The 18,248-nt window shown below is 44.1% G+C and overlaps 1 protein-coding gene across 1 annotated transcript; it reads right to left on the reverse strand.

The window, feature by feature from the left end:
* On the reverse strand, window positions 1–17,279 carry LOC128706427 (legumain). Its single transcript, XM_070091382.1, has 10 exons — window positions 17,121–17,279; window positions 14,498–14,706; window positions 10,417–10,514; window positions 9,752–10,058; window positions 7,713–7,782; window positions 6,749–6,867; window positions 6,195–6,419; window positions 5,705–5,821; window positions 3,539–3,712; window positions 1–462 (listed from the first exon to the last, which is right to left on the reverse strand). Exons 2-10 carry the CDS (start codon window positions 14,696–14,698, stop codon window positions 337–339), a joined length of 1,437 nt encoding a protein of 478 aa, XP_069947483.1. The 5' UTR covers window positions 14,699–14,706; window positions 17,121–17,279; the 3' UTR covers window positions 1–336.
* Window positions 17,280–18,248: the final 969 nt, after the last annotated feature.

Genomic DNA, 18,248 nt, shown 5'->3' on the forward strand with positions numbered 1-18,248 from the left:
TGGAATTTGTGTTTAATTTTTTTTTAATTCTGTGGATTTTTTCAACCCTCTATGACTGTAATAAAGTGTCTAAATACAAGTTACTTTGTCAAGTATATCAATTTAAAATATGACCAGGACGATGTAAAGCTGATTAACTACCACATTCACAACAACATGAAGGTAAAAGTCTCCCAGCCAGGGTGTGGAGCTTCTTCCTCCTCCCACAGGAATGTTGGGTCCACCTCAGAGAGGGGTCTTGGGACTCCTGTAGGAAAGTTTCCTTCCCTCAAGGGCGTTGGTCTCCACTGGGGTGCTGAGTCCCCTGGCGACGGTGTTGGTCCCCAGCAGGGAAACTCAGATGATGCCTGTGTAGGGGCCGTGAGAACACACAGATCTGGCAGCCTCCAGGAACTGCTGGTGAGTGTAGCCGTGCTCACACAAGTTAACGATGATGCTCAGGACTCTTAGAGCATAGGTATTCTGCAAGTATAACGCAGGATGTATATATCTGTCCGCAAGTAAACTTCATGTATCTTAACTTTTCATAAAATCTTCTATAAGCATTATTATATATATTTACTGGCTGTGAATGTTGGTAAAGACCCGGTCCCTAGAGTCACTAGGGTCTCTAGCGTCCCTAGGGTCCCTAGAATCTCCATGGTCTCTAGTGTCCCTAGGGTCCTCAACTCTCCATGATGTAAGAATTCAAGAATCAACAGACGAAAATAATTTTAAGTTAGGTAAAAAAAAAATAGTATTCTTGCTAGTGATACTGGATTATTATTAATTTCAAGGGATAATTTATTGAGATGAGTGATGAAAAAAAAGGAACAATATCGTCACTGGAACAATACAGCAATAACCCACATGAAGATCTTAAGGCAACGTTCCTGTTCGACTTTGACCATTTGCAAGTCACACTAACACACGAAGGTGAGGGAACCAGTATCTCTCACCCTCTTGTATTCGTGTGACTTGTAAATGATCCAAGTCTGACCGAAACGTCGTAAGCTTCTCTCTCCTATATGTATGTGTATGCAAATGTTGAACAATTAAAAAAAAATAAGATAGCGATTCTGCAGCATGTGTGTACAAGGTGGGTCATGAAGTTTCTATAAGTAAATAAAAGATACTAGAAGGATACTTAATAAAGTAATATTGAGAAAACATGATTAGCTTCAATGTCAGAGTTATGCAGTCAAAACTAAAAAAAATATTAAGAGTAACACTGTTTAGGACGTAAAAAATATCAGAAAATCAATAAAATGTCAGAGATGTTTATATAGGTAACATCTCGAGTTGTTTATCATCACAGAAAACGAGAACTCATGAAATCACAAAAAAAATTACAGATACATATTTATTAAAAATCTTGATGATAAATTCCGAAAATCTGAGCAGCATTATGAAAGAAGTGAATGAGATTAAACATGTGTGTACTCAAAGAGGTGAAAAAAATAAGAATTTAGAAGGATTTAGACAAAAATTTACACTTCGTAAGTGGCAGGATGGTGTAGCAACTTGAAGAGTGGAAAGGTAGTGTAAATCTGTGTTGAGAAGGGAGGAAAAACAAACATTATCAATGGTATTTAAACAGACATATATGAATAAGCAGAAATGTAAAGGGGAGACTCGAACTATGGACCCCCTTAGACCTTTTCCGTTTATCCATCGACAGTCGTTCATTACGACTTAAACTGAGTTCAGAGACAGCCGTGTTAATAAACACAGCTTGCGGTTTATACTGTTTTATTAAAACGTTTCGTCCACCAGAAATTTTATTAATAAAGTCACTGGTGAAAGATACATCTCAATAACACGTCATAAACCACATATTGTGTTTAAAAAAAATGAAAGTACAAGGCCAGAGAATAATGCCATGACCAATGTCTCATGAAATCGTAATAAGGAGAGTTCCGGGATTTACCTCGAACATTATTGGACATTTTAAAAATAATATAGCCATAGCTTGATGCATTTCCCCGAAATCTGCAAAATTTCCTGCAATTAGATTAATTGGCAGAGAGAGTAATACCTGAAAATTAGTGGCATTATGTTCGCATGGAACGATAATGCTCAGGAACAAAATGGCATCATACCGTGACTGGAACAATACACAAATAACCCTCACTTAGGAGAGAGAGAAGCTTATGATGACGTTTCGGTCCGACCTGGTCCAAGTCGCGCCGAAACATCTTCATAATCTTCTGTCTCCTTTGTGCAGGTTATTTGTATATTGTTTACTTACTAAATATGAAGCACTAAACCCGTGTGGGACCGTCGGTAGAAGGACTGGTGAAGGTGTTGTCATTACTAGTGTCAAGTAAAATTTCTTGTTCTTTATTCTAGTCCCTAAAAGAGTTTACCTTCGTCAGGAGCTCAGCTGTGTATAATACAATGTTTTTTTCACTCTGATTTTGTTGAAGCCTCGTTATTAAAATAAGCTGATTTTCATTAGCAGACGCTAATGGTAGTATAAATCTTATTTCGAATTATTAACCCAAGATGGATAATAATCCAGGATAATCCAAAGAAAACTTAGCGGTGTGGTTAATTTCCAATGTAGTTCTTAGCTTGTCTTCACCAGGAAGGAGCCAAAACAGTTTAATCCCTGTCAGGTCTGTATTTATTGCTAGGTGAACAGGTGTAGCAGATATACGGTGGCTTGCCCATACGTTTAACTCTCTCCCTGAGATAGAAATCATTTCTTTTCGAATCTTCTTCTTGTAGATTCGCCGGTATTCTCCCGGCCCGGGCCTTTTCCAAGGGGTGGCCCGGCCTTGGCTCCCTGTCGAGAGAGTGTCTGAGACTTAAGTCTCCCATGAGAGGAGGTACAAGTACCCCCTCATCGTTGGGACCAACTGTCCCCAGGCCTAGCCACATTCCCTGCCCTCACGGGGCTCGTAGGGAGAAGCTAGGCCTCTCTGGTCTGCCAACCCCGCCCCTAGAGGGCTAATGGGAATGACAGTCTTGTGAGCTGCAAGCTCTGGCTCAGGCACCTACCCTACCCTAGAAGGGCTGGGCATGGTGTCGATGTCCTTTCGAATTATTATTAATTATTATTAAAGATTCGCCGGTACTCTCCCGGCCCGGGCCTTATCCAAGTGGTGGCCCGGCCTTGGCTCCCTCTTTAGGAAGTGTCTGAGACCTAAGTCTCCCATGGGAGGAGGCACAAGTACCTCCTCATCTTTGGGACTAACTGTCCCCAGGCCTAGCCACAAGCTAGGCCTCTCTGGTCTGCCATCCCCGCCCCAAGGGGGCAAATGGGAATGACAGTCTTGTGAGCTAAAGGCTCGGGCTCAGGCACCTACCCTACCCTAGAAGGGTTAGGCATGGTGTCGATCGTCCTTTCGAATGTAAGCCAAGAAGCTTTCTCAGAACTGACAGAAGAAAAATGTGGAACCGGTTTTACCTATATAATGAAAGCAATGAATGGAAATAGACAAAGAATATCGCTAATCTTCTTGTCACAAGAACATAAATGAAGACAAAAGTAGTGGGTGTAAGTTGCAGATGTAAGGGGCGGATTTAAGGGGCGGGTGAGGGGGTGACTGACCTGGGCCAAATCAAAGCACTGGGTGTGGAAGGTCCTGACGGAGTCTTGGTAGCAGTCCCAGCGGGAGATATCGTGATTGTGATCCTTAGCTGTGATCATTGTAGTCATTACCTGGTCATTGCCAGTCACTTCCCTCACCAGGCGCTGCATCACAGACCTCACATGAACTCGGTTCTGGAGAAACGAAGAATTATCTCTCTCTCTCTCTCTCTCTCTCTCTCTCTCTCTCTCTCTCTTTCACACAGGGTTTGACAAGGTTAGGTTAAGGATTTCTAGCTTTATTGACAAGCTATTTACAGGTTAAGGATTCCTAACTTTATTGAAAAGCTAAGAGCTGTTACCTACATCAGCTCATTTGAAAGCATTTTTGGTGTTATGAAACATACAAGTAGGGAACAGGATGAAGTTGGAGCCATCTGTGAGCCAGCATTTTCATCTGATGAACTGATTTCATCTCGTTGACATCATAATACTGTAGGAATGTGTTCCAGACTCGAGTCATCCTGGGGATAAATGATCTCAGATGGAGTGATGTTCTGGAAATGGTACAGCCAGAGTGAAGTTGCTGCTTTCTGCCCGTCTTGTGGTATAGAAACTTGCCTCACGCCGTCCTCGAAGTGGATCCAAGTGTGGTACTTTTACAATATTGGCCTTGTACATAACAGTAAGGCCACCCACATCCCTCCTGTGTTGAAGGCTCTGTTGAAATGACAGATCTATCCAGGATTGGTCCAGGCGAGAGATGAGACGTCTTGCTCTGTTCTCTACTCTGTCAAGCAGTCGCAGATGAGAGGGGGCGGGGCAGGTGAACCAAGAAAGTGGAGCATACTCAAGGTGTGAGCGTACTTGTGCCTAGTACAAAATCTTGCAACCCCTGCTGTCAAGCAGATGCGAGATACGGCGAAGTGCTGTAAGCTTCCTGGCTGCCTTGCTTGCAAGATTTACAACGTGGTTTTTCATGGTCAGTTTGGAGTCAGATTTCACCCCAAGGATATCAACTTCTTATCTAGGTGCCACCACTCTCCCATTCATCCTTACTACTGCACCGGCATTACCAATATGGTGCCAAGAGATCATCATCATTTGTTTTCTCAGGTGCAAATGTTACTTGTCATCTATTTCCCCAAGCTGATATAGCTCTGAGCTGGTGATTGATGTATCTTAGAGCAGCTGGCATTTCTTCTCTTGGATAAGCGAATGTCAGTGTACAGTCGTCTGCGTTTGCATGTGATTCTGGGATGAGATGAAGAAGGTCATCGAAGTAAACATTCCATAACAAAGGTCACAGAACGCTTCCTTGTGGAACACTTGCCCCAATAGGATGTCTTGCTGATTCTGTTCCATTGAGAACTACTCTTAGAGATCTACCATGAAGGTAATCACTGAGAAGACATAGCGTAGAGACTGCAATTCCCAGAGCTTGCAGTTTTGCTAAGAGGCCCTGGTGCCACACCCGGTCGAAAGCACCAGCAATGTCCAGTGCTACCACACAGCTGACTTTGGATTCATCCAGTGACTGGTGCCACTTAGTAGAGAGGTTTAGCAACAGATCAGCAGCAGAGTAACCTTTCCTGAAGCCATATTGACGGTAGTCAAAAAAACTGGCATTTGTCTCAAGGAGCTTGTCAGTGATTGACAGGAGTGACACTGGTCTGTAGTTGCTGATATCTGCTCTGCTCTTCTTGTGAACAGGGACTACATTTGCCTCTTTCTGCAGAGAAGGCCATTACACTGTACTTGGCAGTGCTGAAAGATGCAAGTTAGAGGCGCTGCTAGCTGGTCTGCACATCTTCTCAGCAATCTTGGGCTCAACTTGTCTGGGCTCACAGCCATTTCTTGGTCAAGTGATTTAAGAAGGAAGTGCACCTCTTCCTGCCTTATTGTTACCAATGACAGTTTTGACACAGTTCTTGCAGCTGGTCATGGAGGATCTCTCTCTCTCTCTCTCTCTCTCTCTCTCTCTCTCTCTCAGAAAGAAATTTACCAACAAAACCATACCTCTGCTCACGCAAAAAAAAAAAAAATAAAACTATACCAGAGATAACCATCACAGTGGTATCAGAAACCCCTGGTATTGGGAAATCCTGACAACGAATTAAAGGTTTCTACTTTGATTTCGCTAAGTTTCTCCAGCGAAAGTTAATTTCCCTTCACTACTGTTCTTACCAGAAGAAGAGACTCGAGAGTGACCTTCCAGTCCTGCTCCTCCAGAGGGTTGACGGCCGCACGTATGCGAGACTTGAGGACAGCCACAGGGACGTCGTAGCTCACCACAGAGGATTTCTAACCATACATGTCAACAGGAAAAAAATGGAAGAATGATGAGTGACAAAAAAAATTAAAAATGGCACAACACCGTGATTGGAATAATTCACAGATAACCCACACATAGGAGAATGAAACTTATGACGACGTTTTGGTCCGATTTGGACCATTGACTAGTCGCACTAGTTAATGGTCCAAGTCGGACCGAAACATTGTCATGACTTTCATTCTCCTGTATCCTGTTTGTGTATAAATGAAAGAATGGAAATTTTGTTATTTCTTCACCATTCCACCAAGGAATGCAATAAGATACTTCAACAGCCATGTGACGATCTAGCATACAAACAAGTCTGAAGCCTCCCCACCGTCTAAACACATTTAACCAACTTACCAACCAAGGATCGGAAAATTGCAAAGAGGTTGAGTAGCTCAAGTCGATTTCGTTGATAGCGCTAAGGTTGTAACCGATGGATCCGTGGGGGTCCTTATATCCCAGGAAGTTTGAGAGTGTCTGTGAGGCCAGCTGTAGATCCCCCCAGTGCATCACTGTGGAGGTCTCCACTTCGTCGTGTACTAGGTTGAACTGAGCCATCAGCGTCTCCTTGTTGAGGTTTTCCTAAAAGTGAAGCTCAGGTTTATTGCGTCAGAGAAATTAGTGAATATAAACCATACCCCCGGCCGGGGGTATGGTTTATTTGCAATCGTGTCATTACGATTTCTTGAGTCAATTAGTGAATATGTTTACTAAGTAGCAAACTACGATAGAAAACAATGAAGACCAAGGACGGTGTCACACACTGAAACACAATGCCGTAGTCACCTGTATTTAAGCTCATTTCTTCTAAATAATCCCTTGGATCAAACCTGATTACCTATCATTCCCCAGGTGCTATATGACCCCTGCGGGCTTAGTGCTACTCCAATAAGAAAATCCATTCCACTTACAACGTCGGTGTCCTCCATCCATTTGACGCTGAAAACGTCACCCAGGAAGGTATGGCGTGTGCTGTCTTCGTAGCAAGCATAAGAGGGTTCATTAGGTCCTGACGCACTCAGGGCGTACACTGTTAGGGAACCACAGAATGCATGTCAGCTCACACTAAATGAGAAAATCGAAGTAATTGGTTTGTGGAGGATGAAATAAGAGGAATTTTTTTTTTTATCTTATGTAGATGATAGAAAATACTTGCACAGAAAGTTTCTTAAAAATAGGAGACATTGAAAAAAAGATTTATTATAAAAACGTTGATAATATATTTAGTTGGGAACCTATATTTAGAAACTATAGGTTTTCAACTAAATGTGTGTGTGTGTGTGTGTGTGTGTGTGTGTGTGTGTGTGTGTGTGTGTGTGTGTGAGTTACCATTTTGTCCTAAGCACATGTCGATTAGACACTAGGCCTCTGTGTGTGTGTGTGTGTGTGTGTGTGTGTGTGTGTGTACTCACCTAATTGTGGTTGCAGGGGTCGAGACTCAGCTCCTGGCCACGCCTCTTCACTGAAAGCTACTAGGTCCTCTCTCGCCCTGCTCCATGAGCTTTATCATACCTCGTCTTAAAGCTATGTATGCTTCCTGGCTCCACTCCCTCACTTACTAGACTATTCCACTTCCTGACAACTCTATGACTGAAGAAATACTTCCTAACATCTACGTGACTCAATTGAGTCTTCAACTTCCAATTGTGACCCCTTGTTTCTGTGTCCCATCTCTGGAACATCCTGTCTCTGTCCACCTTGTCTATTCCAAGCAGTTTTTTGTATGTCGTTATCATGTCTCTCCTAACCCTTCTGTCCTCCAGTGTCATCAGTGTGTGTGTGTGTATGGTGTTCAAGAACAAATCCGTACACATTTATTAAGCCTATGAAATGAGCTAAGTAATCGTATGAGAGTGATGAGAAAGAAAGTCTTACCTTCTATGTCGTCAGGAAGGAGTTTCTGGAAGAGGGAGCCAGACTCACATGACTCCACGTATATCACCATCTGTGGACATATATACAAAGCATAACAAAATTCATTCAAATTGAGGATCAAAAAAATCATTGCATGTATTCAAAATTTTGAAAGTACTTCTAAGAAATAATTTGGAAAATAAACATAGTAACCAAATTTTATATTTATGAAGTTAAACGAAAAATTGATAAGATAGCATGCTCATGCATCGAATCAGAATGATTACGACGCATCAAGTCAGAATGATTACGACTCACAACACAGGTACAACCAAATAAAAATAAAAATGACAGTTATTAAAACTGTTTAAACTGTCTAATATACAAAATTTCCAAAATTCTCAAATATAATTTGTTTTAGACACAATGTATGACAGCTACCAGTCATAATGAAACCTGATTCCTGAAAACGGTGGTTTTCAGGAATCTTGTTAAGCAAGTCTGTATGATAAATAACAAAAACAAGGCACAATACTGTGACTGGAACGATACACAAATAACCTGCACATACAAGAGAGGAGCTTACGACGACGTTTCGGGTCGACTTGGATCATTTACAAAGTCACACTAACGAAAAGGAGAGCAGGAAGGGTATAAATAGGCAAGAGGTAGTAGTCGTAGTAGTAGTAGTAGTAGTAGTAGTAGTAGTAGTAGTAGTAGTAGTAGTAGTAGTAGTAGTAGTAGTAGTATTAGTAGGGGTGATGGTGGTGGTAGTAGTGGAGGTGGAAGGTAGTAGTAGTGGGGAGGTAGTAAGAGGAGGAGCCAGTCAAATAATACTAAGAAAGAGGAGCACTGCAAGGGAGCTAGGTGCCCATAAGGGAGCTAGGTGCACACAAGGGAGCTAGGTGCCCACAAGGGAGCTAGGTGCCCACAGAGGGTAAGAGCAAGAACACCGAGGGGGGGGAACAAATAAGTAAATAAAAAAGGAACAAATACACAGGGCAGAAGAAAGACAACCCAAAGGAGAAAAAGGAAAGAGGAAAGGGGAAGAGGGAGAAGAAGAAAAAGGAGGAATCAGATTAAGTCACGAGTGTTCTGAAGTTTGGAGCATTTTACAATGTAGTGGGAAAGGAAGGCATCTACAGAGACGAAGCCACGACTAAGATTCATACAAGGAAAGTTGTGTATTAGGGAGGATTCAACCAGACGGCGACTGTTGAAGTTTAATAGTTGCCGTCTGGATGAGTCCTCCCTAGTACACAACTTTCCTTGTATGAATCTTAGTCCTGGCTTCGTCTCTGTTAGTGTGACTTTGTAAATTGTCCAAGTCGGACCGAAACGTCGTCGTAAGCACCTCTCTTCTATATATGGGTTATATGTGTATCTGTATGATAATCCTGTTCTCACAGATTCAGGTTGTAAAATGTAAAAAAAACGAGCTTCATATATGTAAAATATTCAAATTCTAAGAGAGATTCAGTAGATCATAATATCCAAAATGTCTACGAAAAGTTAAGGGATTGACAAAAAAATGAACATGGATTAATTTGTCAATGGCGAGTTTGTGAATCATAAATAATAAACTAGGGCTTTCATATCGTCATGTGGCCGGCAACACAGCCGGGTGCATACAGTTACATCTTCCATGTAGGAGCTCATAGGTTCGCATCGACACCATGCCTAACCCTTCTAGGGTAGGGTAGGTGCCTGAGCCCGAGCTTACAGCTCACAAGACTGTCATTCCCATTTACCCCTTTGGGGCGGGGATGGCAGACCAGAGAGGCCTAGCTTGTGGCTAGGCCTGGGGACAGTTGGTCCCAAAGATGAGGAGGTACTTGTGCCTCCTCCCATGGGAGACTTAGGTTTCAGACACTCCCTAAAGAGGGAGCCAAGGCCGGGCCACCACTTGGACAAGGCCCGGGCCGGGAGAATACCGGCTAATCTTTAACTAACTAACTAACTCATAGGTTCGAAACTAAAAAAACGTTCATATCTTCATGTATGCACACACCCTGGGAAAGGACTCTGCTCACACATAAAGAAGTGGATTACTGACTCACCTGGCTGTACGTGTGGGCCCGATGCATAGATAAGAGAGTGTCGACCAGGTCTCTAGCTTGAAGGTAGTCGCTAGGGAAGGCGAAGATACCAGGGGCACCGTGGTCCACCATGTTGATGAAGACACGGTCGTTGGGACCACTCTTCAGAACCCTGCCAGAGCCCACACCCCTCAGGCCCTCAGCATCACCTCTAAGTACCTTCAGGAAGTTTCCTGGAGTGACGTCCCTGCCAATGTAGTCCTTGGGGACGCCATCGTACACATTGGGTCCATCTGGACGGTTGATGATCACACCCGGGGTTGGGTTCCTGCGAAATAGGAAAGAAAAATATGAAGCAAGTATCAGACATTGGATGAGCACTGGACTTTCTAACTTATCTGGAGACATGACGGGTGCAAGTCACTCATCGCGTGACCTTTTACAATACACTGTCAACAGCGAATAAATTAATAAATAAGTTAATAATATTTTAATCATTTTGGCTAAAATAAGACAATTACAAATGGCCTAGTATTGACTTATCAATAATTGTTCAGCAACTGATATTAACAACAGTAACAGCCTGGTTGATCAGGCTCTGATTCACCTGGTCACAGACCGGGCCGAAACTCTCTCCAGGTAATACATTATCTACCGGCACTAAGAACCCATCGAATGGCACTCACTGAAAGTTGTTAGCGATGTCGTCGTACATCATAACGATGATGTGGTCGTCAGGAACACCGTGCTGGTGCAGGATCTGGTAGGCATGACACATGTCCGCCTGCAGGAGAAGACGTGATCTTGGTGAGTACACACTCACATATACCCAAACACACACACACACACACACACACACACACACACACACACACACACACGATCAAGAGGAGTGAGGAGCTCAACAAGAGATTTAAGGAAGCATTCACTGTGGAGACAGAAAGGACTCTGGGAAGACAGGACAGAGAGGGACACCAACAGGGAATACACCAACAAATGCTGGATGACATACACACAGCTGAGGAGGAGGTGAAGAAGCTGCTAAGTGACCTTGATACCTCAAAGGCGATGGGACCGGACATCTCCCCGTGGGTCCTTAGAGAGGGAGCAGAAATGCTGTGTGTCCAATTAACCACAATCTTCAACACATCCCTTGAAACTGAACAACCTGAGGTATGGAAGACGGTAAATGTAGTTCCCATTTTTAAAAAAGGAGACAGAAAAGAAGTACTTAACTACAGACCAGTGTCCCTGACGTGTATAGTATGCAAAGTCATGGAAAAGATTATCAGGAGGAGAGTGGTAGAGCACCTGGAACGGAACAAAAGTATAAATGACAACCAGCACGGTTTCATGGAAGACAAATCCTGTGTCACAAACCTTCTGGAGTTTTATGAAAAAGTAACAGAAGTAAGAAACGAGAGAAAGGGGTGGGTTGATTGCATCTTCTTTGACTGCAAGAAGGCCTTCGACACAGTTCCTCACAAGAGATTAGTGCAGAAACTAGAGGATCAGGCGTGTATAACGGAAAGAGCACTTCAGTGGATCAGAGAATACCTGACAGGGAGGCAACAACGAGTCATGGTGCATGATGAGGTATCACAGTGGACACCTGTGACGAGCGGGGTCCCACAGGGGTCGGTCCTAGGACCAGTGCTGTTTTTGGTATACGTGAATGACATGATGGAAGGGATAGACTCAGAGGTGTCCCTGTTCGCAGATGATGTGAAGTTAATGAGGAAAATTAAATCAGATGAGGATCAGGCAGACCTTCAAAGAGACCTAGACAGGCTGGTTACGTGGTCCAGCAACTGGCTTCTCGAATTCAACCCTGCCAAATGCAAAGTAATGAAGATTGGAGAAGGGCAAAGAAGACCGCAAACAGAGTATAGGCTAGGTGGCCAAGGACTGCAAACCTCGCTCAAGGAGAAAGATCTTGGCGTGATTATAACACAGAACACGTCTCCGGAAGCACACATCAACCAGATAACTGCTGCAGCATATGGGCGCCTGGCAAACCTGAGATTAGCATTCCGATACCTAAGTAAGGAATCTTTCAAGACACTGTACACCGTGTACGTCAGGCCCATACTGGAGTATGCAGCACCAGTTTGGAACCCGCACAGGGTCAAGCACTTTAAGACATTAGAGAAAGTGCAAAGGTTTGCGACAAGGTTAGTTCCACAGCTAAGGGGAATGTCCTATGAAGAAAGGTTGAGGGAAATCGGCCTGACGACACTGGAGGACAGGAGAGATAGGGGAGACATGATAACGACATACAAAATACTGCGTGGAATAGACAAGGTGGACAGAGACAAGATGTTCCAGAGAGGGGACACAGAAACAAGGAGTCACTCTTGGAAGTTGAAGACTCAGATGAGTCACAGGGATGTTAGGAAGCATTTCTTCAGTCATAGAGTGGTCAAGAAGTGGAACAGTCTGGCGAGCGATGTAGTGGAGGCAGGTACTATACATAGCTTTAAGACGAGGTATGATATAGCTCATGGAGCAGGGAGAGAGAGGTCCTAGTAGCGTTCAGTGAAGAGGCGGGGACAGAAGCTGAGTCTCGACCCCTGCAACTACAATTAGGTGAGTACACACACACACACACACACACACACACACACACACACACACACACACACACACACACACACACACACACTGCTATGCGAACTTGGCACCTCAAAGGCGGTGGGACCAGACAACATCTCTCCATGGGTCCTTAAAGAGGGAGCAGAGATATTGTGTGAGCCATTAACAAAGATCTTCAACACATCATTTGAAACTGGGCAACTCCCTGAGGTATGGAAAATGGCAAATGTAGTCCCAATTTTTAAAAAGGGAGACAGACATGAGGCACTAAACTACAGACCTGTATCACTAACGTGTATAGTATGCAAGGTCATGGAGAAGATCATCAGGAGGAGAGTGGTGGGGCACCTGGAAAGAAACAAGTGTATAATTGACAACCAGCACGGTTTCAGGGAAGGAAAATCCTGTGTCACAAACCTACTAGAGTTTTATGACAAGGTGACAGAAGTAAGACAAGAGAGAGAGGGGTGGATCGACTGCATATTTTTGGACTGCAAGAAGGCCTTCGACACAGTTCCTCACAAGAGGTTACTGCAAAAGCTAGAGGATCAGGCACACATAACAGGAAAGGCACTGCAATGGATCAGAGAATACCTGACAGGGAGGCAACAACGAGTCATGGTACGCGACGAGGTGTCAGAGTGGGCGCCTGTGACAAGCGGGGTTCCACAGGGGTCAGTCCTAGGACCTGTGCTGTTCTTGGTATGTGTGAACGACATAACGGAAGGGATAGACTCAGAAGTGTCCTTGTTTGCAGATGATGCGAAGTTAATGAGAAGAATCAAATCGGATGAGGATCAGGCAGGACTACAAAGAGACCTGGACAGGCTACAAGCCTGGTCCAGCAACTGGCTCCTTGAATTTAACCCTGCCAAATGCAAAGTCGTGAAGATTGGGGAAGGGCAAAGAAGACCGCAGACACAATATAGTTTAGATGGCCAAAGACTGCAAACCTCACTCAAGGAAAAAGATCTGGGGGTGAGCATAACACCGAGCATATCTCCTGAGGCGCACATCAATCAGATAACTGCTGCAGCATACGGGCGCCTGGCAAACCTACGGATAGCGTTCCGATACCTCAGTAATGATTCGTTTAAGTCTCTGTATACCATTTATGTCAGGCCCATACTGGAGTATGCAGCACCAGTTTGGAATCCACACCTAGTCAAGCACGTCAAGAAATTAGAGAAAGTGCAAGGTTTGCAACAAGACTAGTCCCAGAGCTACGGGGATTGTCCTACGAAGAAAGGTTGAGGGAAATCGGCCTGACGACACTGGAGGACAGGAGGGTCAGGGGAGACATGATAACGACATATAAAATACTGCGCGGAATAGACAAGGTGGACAAAGACGGGATGTTCCAGAGAAGGGACACAGACACCTGAGGTCACAATTGGAAGTTGAAGACTCAGATGAATCAAAGGGATGTTAGGAAGTATTTCTTCAGTCATAGAGTAGTCAGGCCGTGGAATAGTCTAGAAAGTGACGTAGTGGAGGCGGGAACCATACATAGTTTTAAGGCGAGGTATGATAGAGCTCATGGGGCAGGGAGAGAGAGGACCTAGTAGCAATCAGCGAAGAGGCGGGGCCAGGAGCTGTGACTCGACCCCTGCAACCACAAATAGGTGAGTACAAATAGGTGAGTACACACACACACACACACACACACACACACACACACACACACACACACACACACACACACACACATACACACACACACACAACACACTTCAAAATAGACGATAAAATTGCGAATCTTGGAAGAATCGTTGACTTAAGATTCATAATGGAAGATATTACTAAAATCATGAGTCAGGCGAGGTGTGTTTAAGACATATATATGCAACACTGGGAATCTACATTAACGAAACACTTCGCCTGCGCTGCAGATTTCGTCAGTTTCAGAGATGGATCACATTCCTATAGACAGATCAGCTTTTCTGGAAGACGAAGTTAAGGACATGGAGAAGTAGTTAGATTTAATCAAGATTATCAACCTCTTGGTGCAAGTGGCTGATCACCTTGCAACCAGAGTGATAGACTAATAATTTCTAACTACCCCTCCGTTTCGTCTACTTCGGGAATATGATTCATCTTTGTATTCGACTATCATTTGATAGTTACTTCACCAAAATTCCTCTAACGGCCTATTTTAGTGTCGATACTGACCTGGTGACGGTAGTTGTACCAGCCGCTGGAGCCAGCCACTAACACTGCCCAGATGTTGCCTTCTTCCTTTTCCCGCTGTTGTTGGTTTTCCCTCTCCTCCTCCTTCATCTGCAGCAACAGTTTCTGGGTTTCACTGCTGACGAGGATCGATGCCGTTACAGCTGTCCCCAGCAGTGCCACTGCCACCAGCAAGTGCCGCATGTTCCCTCCTAGTGTAGTGAACGTGGAGAGGGACAAGGTCTCTTCTGAGTGTTAAAGAAGATGTGAAAGTGGCAACAATATAAAAAAATTGATAAATAAGACGCTTGCGAAGCATTTAGGTATCCTTATTCTGGAAACATTTCGCCAGCCAATGGCTTCAGTCCAAGGCAGAGACCGGTAGACCGAAGAAGTCACTGACTGGTGAAAAGCTTCCAGCATAAAGTTACCCAAACGTTGCACAAGTCTCTCATTTATCAACCTGTCGGCTTTCTAATCCATTTATTAAAAAATGATAACAGGGAATAGGTTTACAAAGTTTAGTCCGTTGAAGTCTGCTGGAACTACAGAGAAGTACCAGGTCAATCTGCCTTGTTGTTCTCTCTGTTAACTGATAAAGTCCCTGAGGAGCATAACGTCTTCCCCAATAAAACATCATAACCCACATAGTGTGTGTTGTTTACACGCCTTCGTAATTATACAGTAGGGTCAAAGTGGTCAGCGTGATGGGATGGTAGGAAATAACTTCTGAGGGTGAAGAGGTAATTGTGGCATATCATTGGTGCGAGCGAGTCGATAGATTCTCAAGGTCTTGCCTGAATCAACCCACTGATGGAGGTGACTTACACTGTGTGATGATGGTGTCTTACACTGTGTGGAGTGATGGAGGTGACTTACACTGTGTGATGATGGTGTCTTACACTGTGTGGAGTGATGGAGGTGACTTACACTGTGTGATGATGGTGTCTTACACTGTGTGGAGTGATAGAGGTGACTTACACTGTGTGATGATGGTGTCTTACACTGTGTGGAGTGATAGAGGTGACTTACACTGTGATGATGGAGGTGACTTACACTGTGTGGAGTGATGGAGGTGACTTACACTGTGTGATGATGGTGACTTACACACTGTGGAGTGATGGAGGTGACTTACACTGTGTGATGATGGTGTCTTACACTGTGTGGAGTGAAAGAGATGACTTACACTGTGATGATGGAGGTGACTTACACTGTGTGGAGTGATGGAGATGACTTACACTGTGTGATGATGGTGTCTTACACTGTGTGGAGTGATAGAGGTGACTTACACTGTGATGATGGAGGTGACTTACACTGTGTGATGATGGTGACTTACACACTGTGGAGTGATGGAGGTGACTTACACTGTGTGATGATGGTGTTTTACACTGTGTGGAGTGAAAGAGATGACTTACACTGTGATGATGGAGGTGACTTACACTGTGTGGAGTGATGGAGATGACTTACACTGTGTGATGATGGTGTCTTACACTGTGTGGAGTTATAGAGGTGACTTACACTGTCTGATGATGGTGTCTTACACTGTGTGGAGTTATAGAGGTGACTTACACTGCGTGATGATGGAGGTGACTTACACTGTGTGAAATGATGGAGGTGACTTACAATGTGAAGTGGAGGTGATTTACACTGTGTGAAGTGATGGAGGTGACCTACACTGTTTGGAGTGATGGAGGGTACTTACACTGTGTGTAATGAAGGAGGCGACGCACTCTATATGGAGTGAAGGTGGTGACTTACACTTTCTTAGTAGCAGTCAGTAACTGACAGCACAATAAATCCCGCAGGTGAGTTTTCTTGCCTGGCCGTGTCAGTGATCTCTGGTGCCCTTCTAAACTCACTGAACCTAAAGCAAAAGCGTAAGTAATTCTTGTGGAAGAAGCGAGTGGGTGTTTGTGTTAGAAACCTCGAAGTTTGAAGCAACGTGTAAGAGAGAGCACATGTATACACGTGGCAGGGATGAGCAGGACAATGTATGTGTTATCCACTATGATGCACACTGAATCTCGAGTCTGGAAATAAGTCACTCTGTCTGATTTTTTGGGGTTATCCTAAGTTCTCTGCACATATGCTACTATGTATATACCTGTGTATACCTGAATAAACTTACTCACTCCTTCCTAGAAATTGCAAAGGTCTCCTACTTCCGGTTGTCTCATGGGAAAGCTAGTCGAATGGTGTGACAAGGGCGAGAGTCCCAGTATTGACGATCTCGTTTCTCCCAAAGAGTGAATTTGAGATAAGAGTCAATATTTCACGAAGTTTGATGAGGCCAGACATTTCGACAATAAAGAAAGTCTACATAAAAATTTCTGTCTGGACTCGTGTTGTAGTTTCATCAATTCTACTTTGCTAAGACACCTCACCTCCGGCCTCTCTTGACCATTGTGCATTTTTAAAATAACCACAGTGAACAAAAATAGTGAAATTCCAAGCGCATTCGTGATTTCTCACATTATCAAGGAAGAGTGATCACTATGTAAGCCTTGTTGTATCTCTATTGATCGATGAAACTCCCCGGAGAGAACTGTCTCCTCAATAAATATCCTTATACTGTGTTTTCGTCTTATTTACAAATAAAATGTGACAAAACGAAAGTGAATTGTACCTTTTACGGGTTGGAACCACCGACAGGAGGTCTGGAAGAATGAGCGAGAGGCCAACACACTGATCTTAGGAAACTCGGTGCTGAGTTGCGTTCGTAGTGGTGGTAGCAGTGTTCTGTTCGTCTGGAAAGAAGAAAATGTATTCTTCAACCCGCGCTTATAAACACTGACGTCCGCTCTATCAGACTACAGCCTTTCCTTAGTTGCTGGTTGTCGCACGATATTCAATTCTCCGTGATGTTAGTGACTGAAGTGGGACCTCACTCGCGTGGGACTGGGGATAGTGAGGAAGGGATGGGGGTCTTCGTGATCCTAGCCCTCTGTTGTTATAGTCTAGGACATCAGTGATACGATGGTATACATATGGGCATTAGAGAGAATTAAAAATTTCCTAATGGAGAATGTGGTTACCTGTTGTAGACGCGTTTGATGTTCATAACTCATATGTCAAGGTTCACACTACGGAATCTTGGTGTTGCCGACGGATGTTGCACAACGTTAGGACGATAGAATAATTACAAATATAGAAATACACACACATGCACGCACACACACACACACACACACACACACACACACACACACACACACACACACACACACACACACACACACACACACACACACACACACACACACTGCTGATCAAAAACCGATGGAATTTTGATGAGCTGGAGAAAGGAGACAGCGGAGAAACAAGCGATTACATAGCGGGAACGCTTCACTCTGGAGGTCCCAAGGTGGTAATTGCAGTGATGTATAACCCCCCACAGAACAGCAGGAGGCCAAGGCAAGAGTATGACGAGAGCAATAGAGCGATGGTTGACACACTGGCTGCAGTGGCCAGAAGAGCTCATGCATGCAGGGCAAAGCTCCTGATCATGGGTGACTTTAACCACGAGGAGATCGATTGGGAGAACTTGGAGCCACATGGGGGCCAAGATACATAGAGGGCTAAGATGATGGAGGTGGTACTGAAAAACTTCATCTACCAGCACGTAAGGGACACTACAAGAGAGAGAGAAGAGGATGAACCAGCAAGACTGGACCTAGTATTCACCTTGAGTAGTGCAGATATTGAGGACATCACATATGAAAAACCCCTTGGGGCCAGCGACCATGTGGTTTTA

Source organism: Cherax quadricarinatus, chromosome 3, assembly GCF_038502225.1.
Source record: "Cherax quadricarinatus isolate ZL_2023a chromosome 3, ASM3850222v1, whole genome shotgun sequence".
NCBI classification, from domain to species: Eukaryota; Metazoa; Arthropoda; class Malacostraca; order Decapoda; family Parastacidae; genus Cherax; species Cherax quadricarinatus.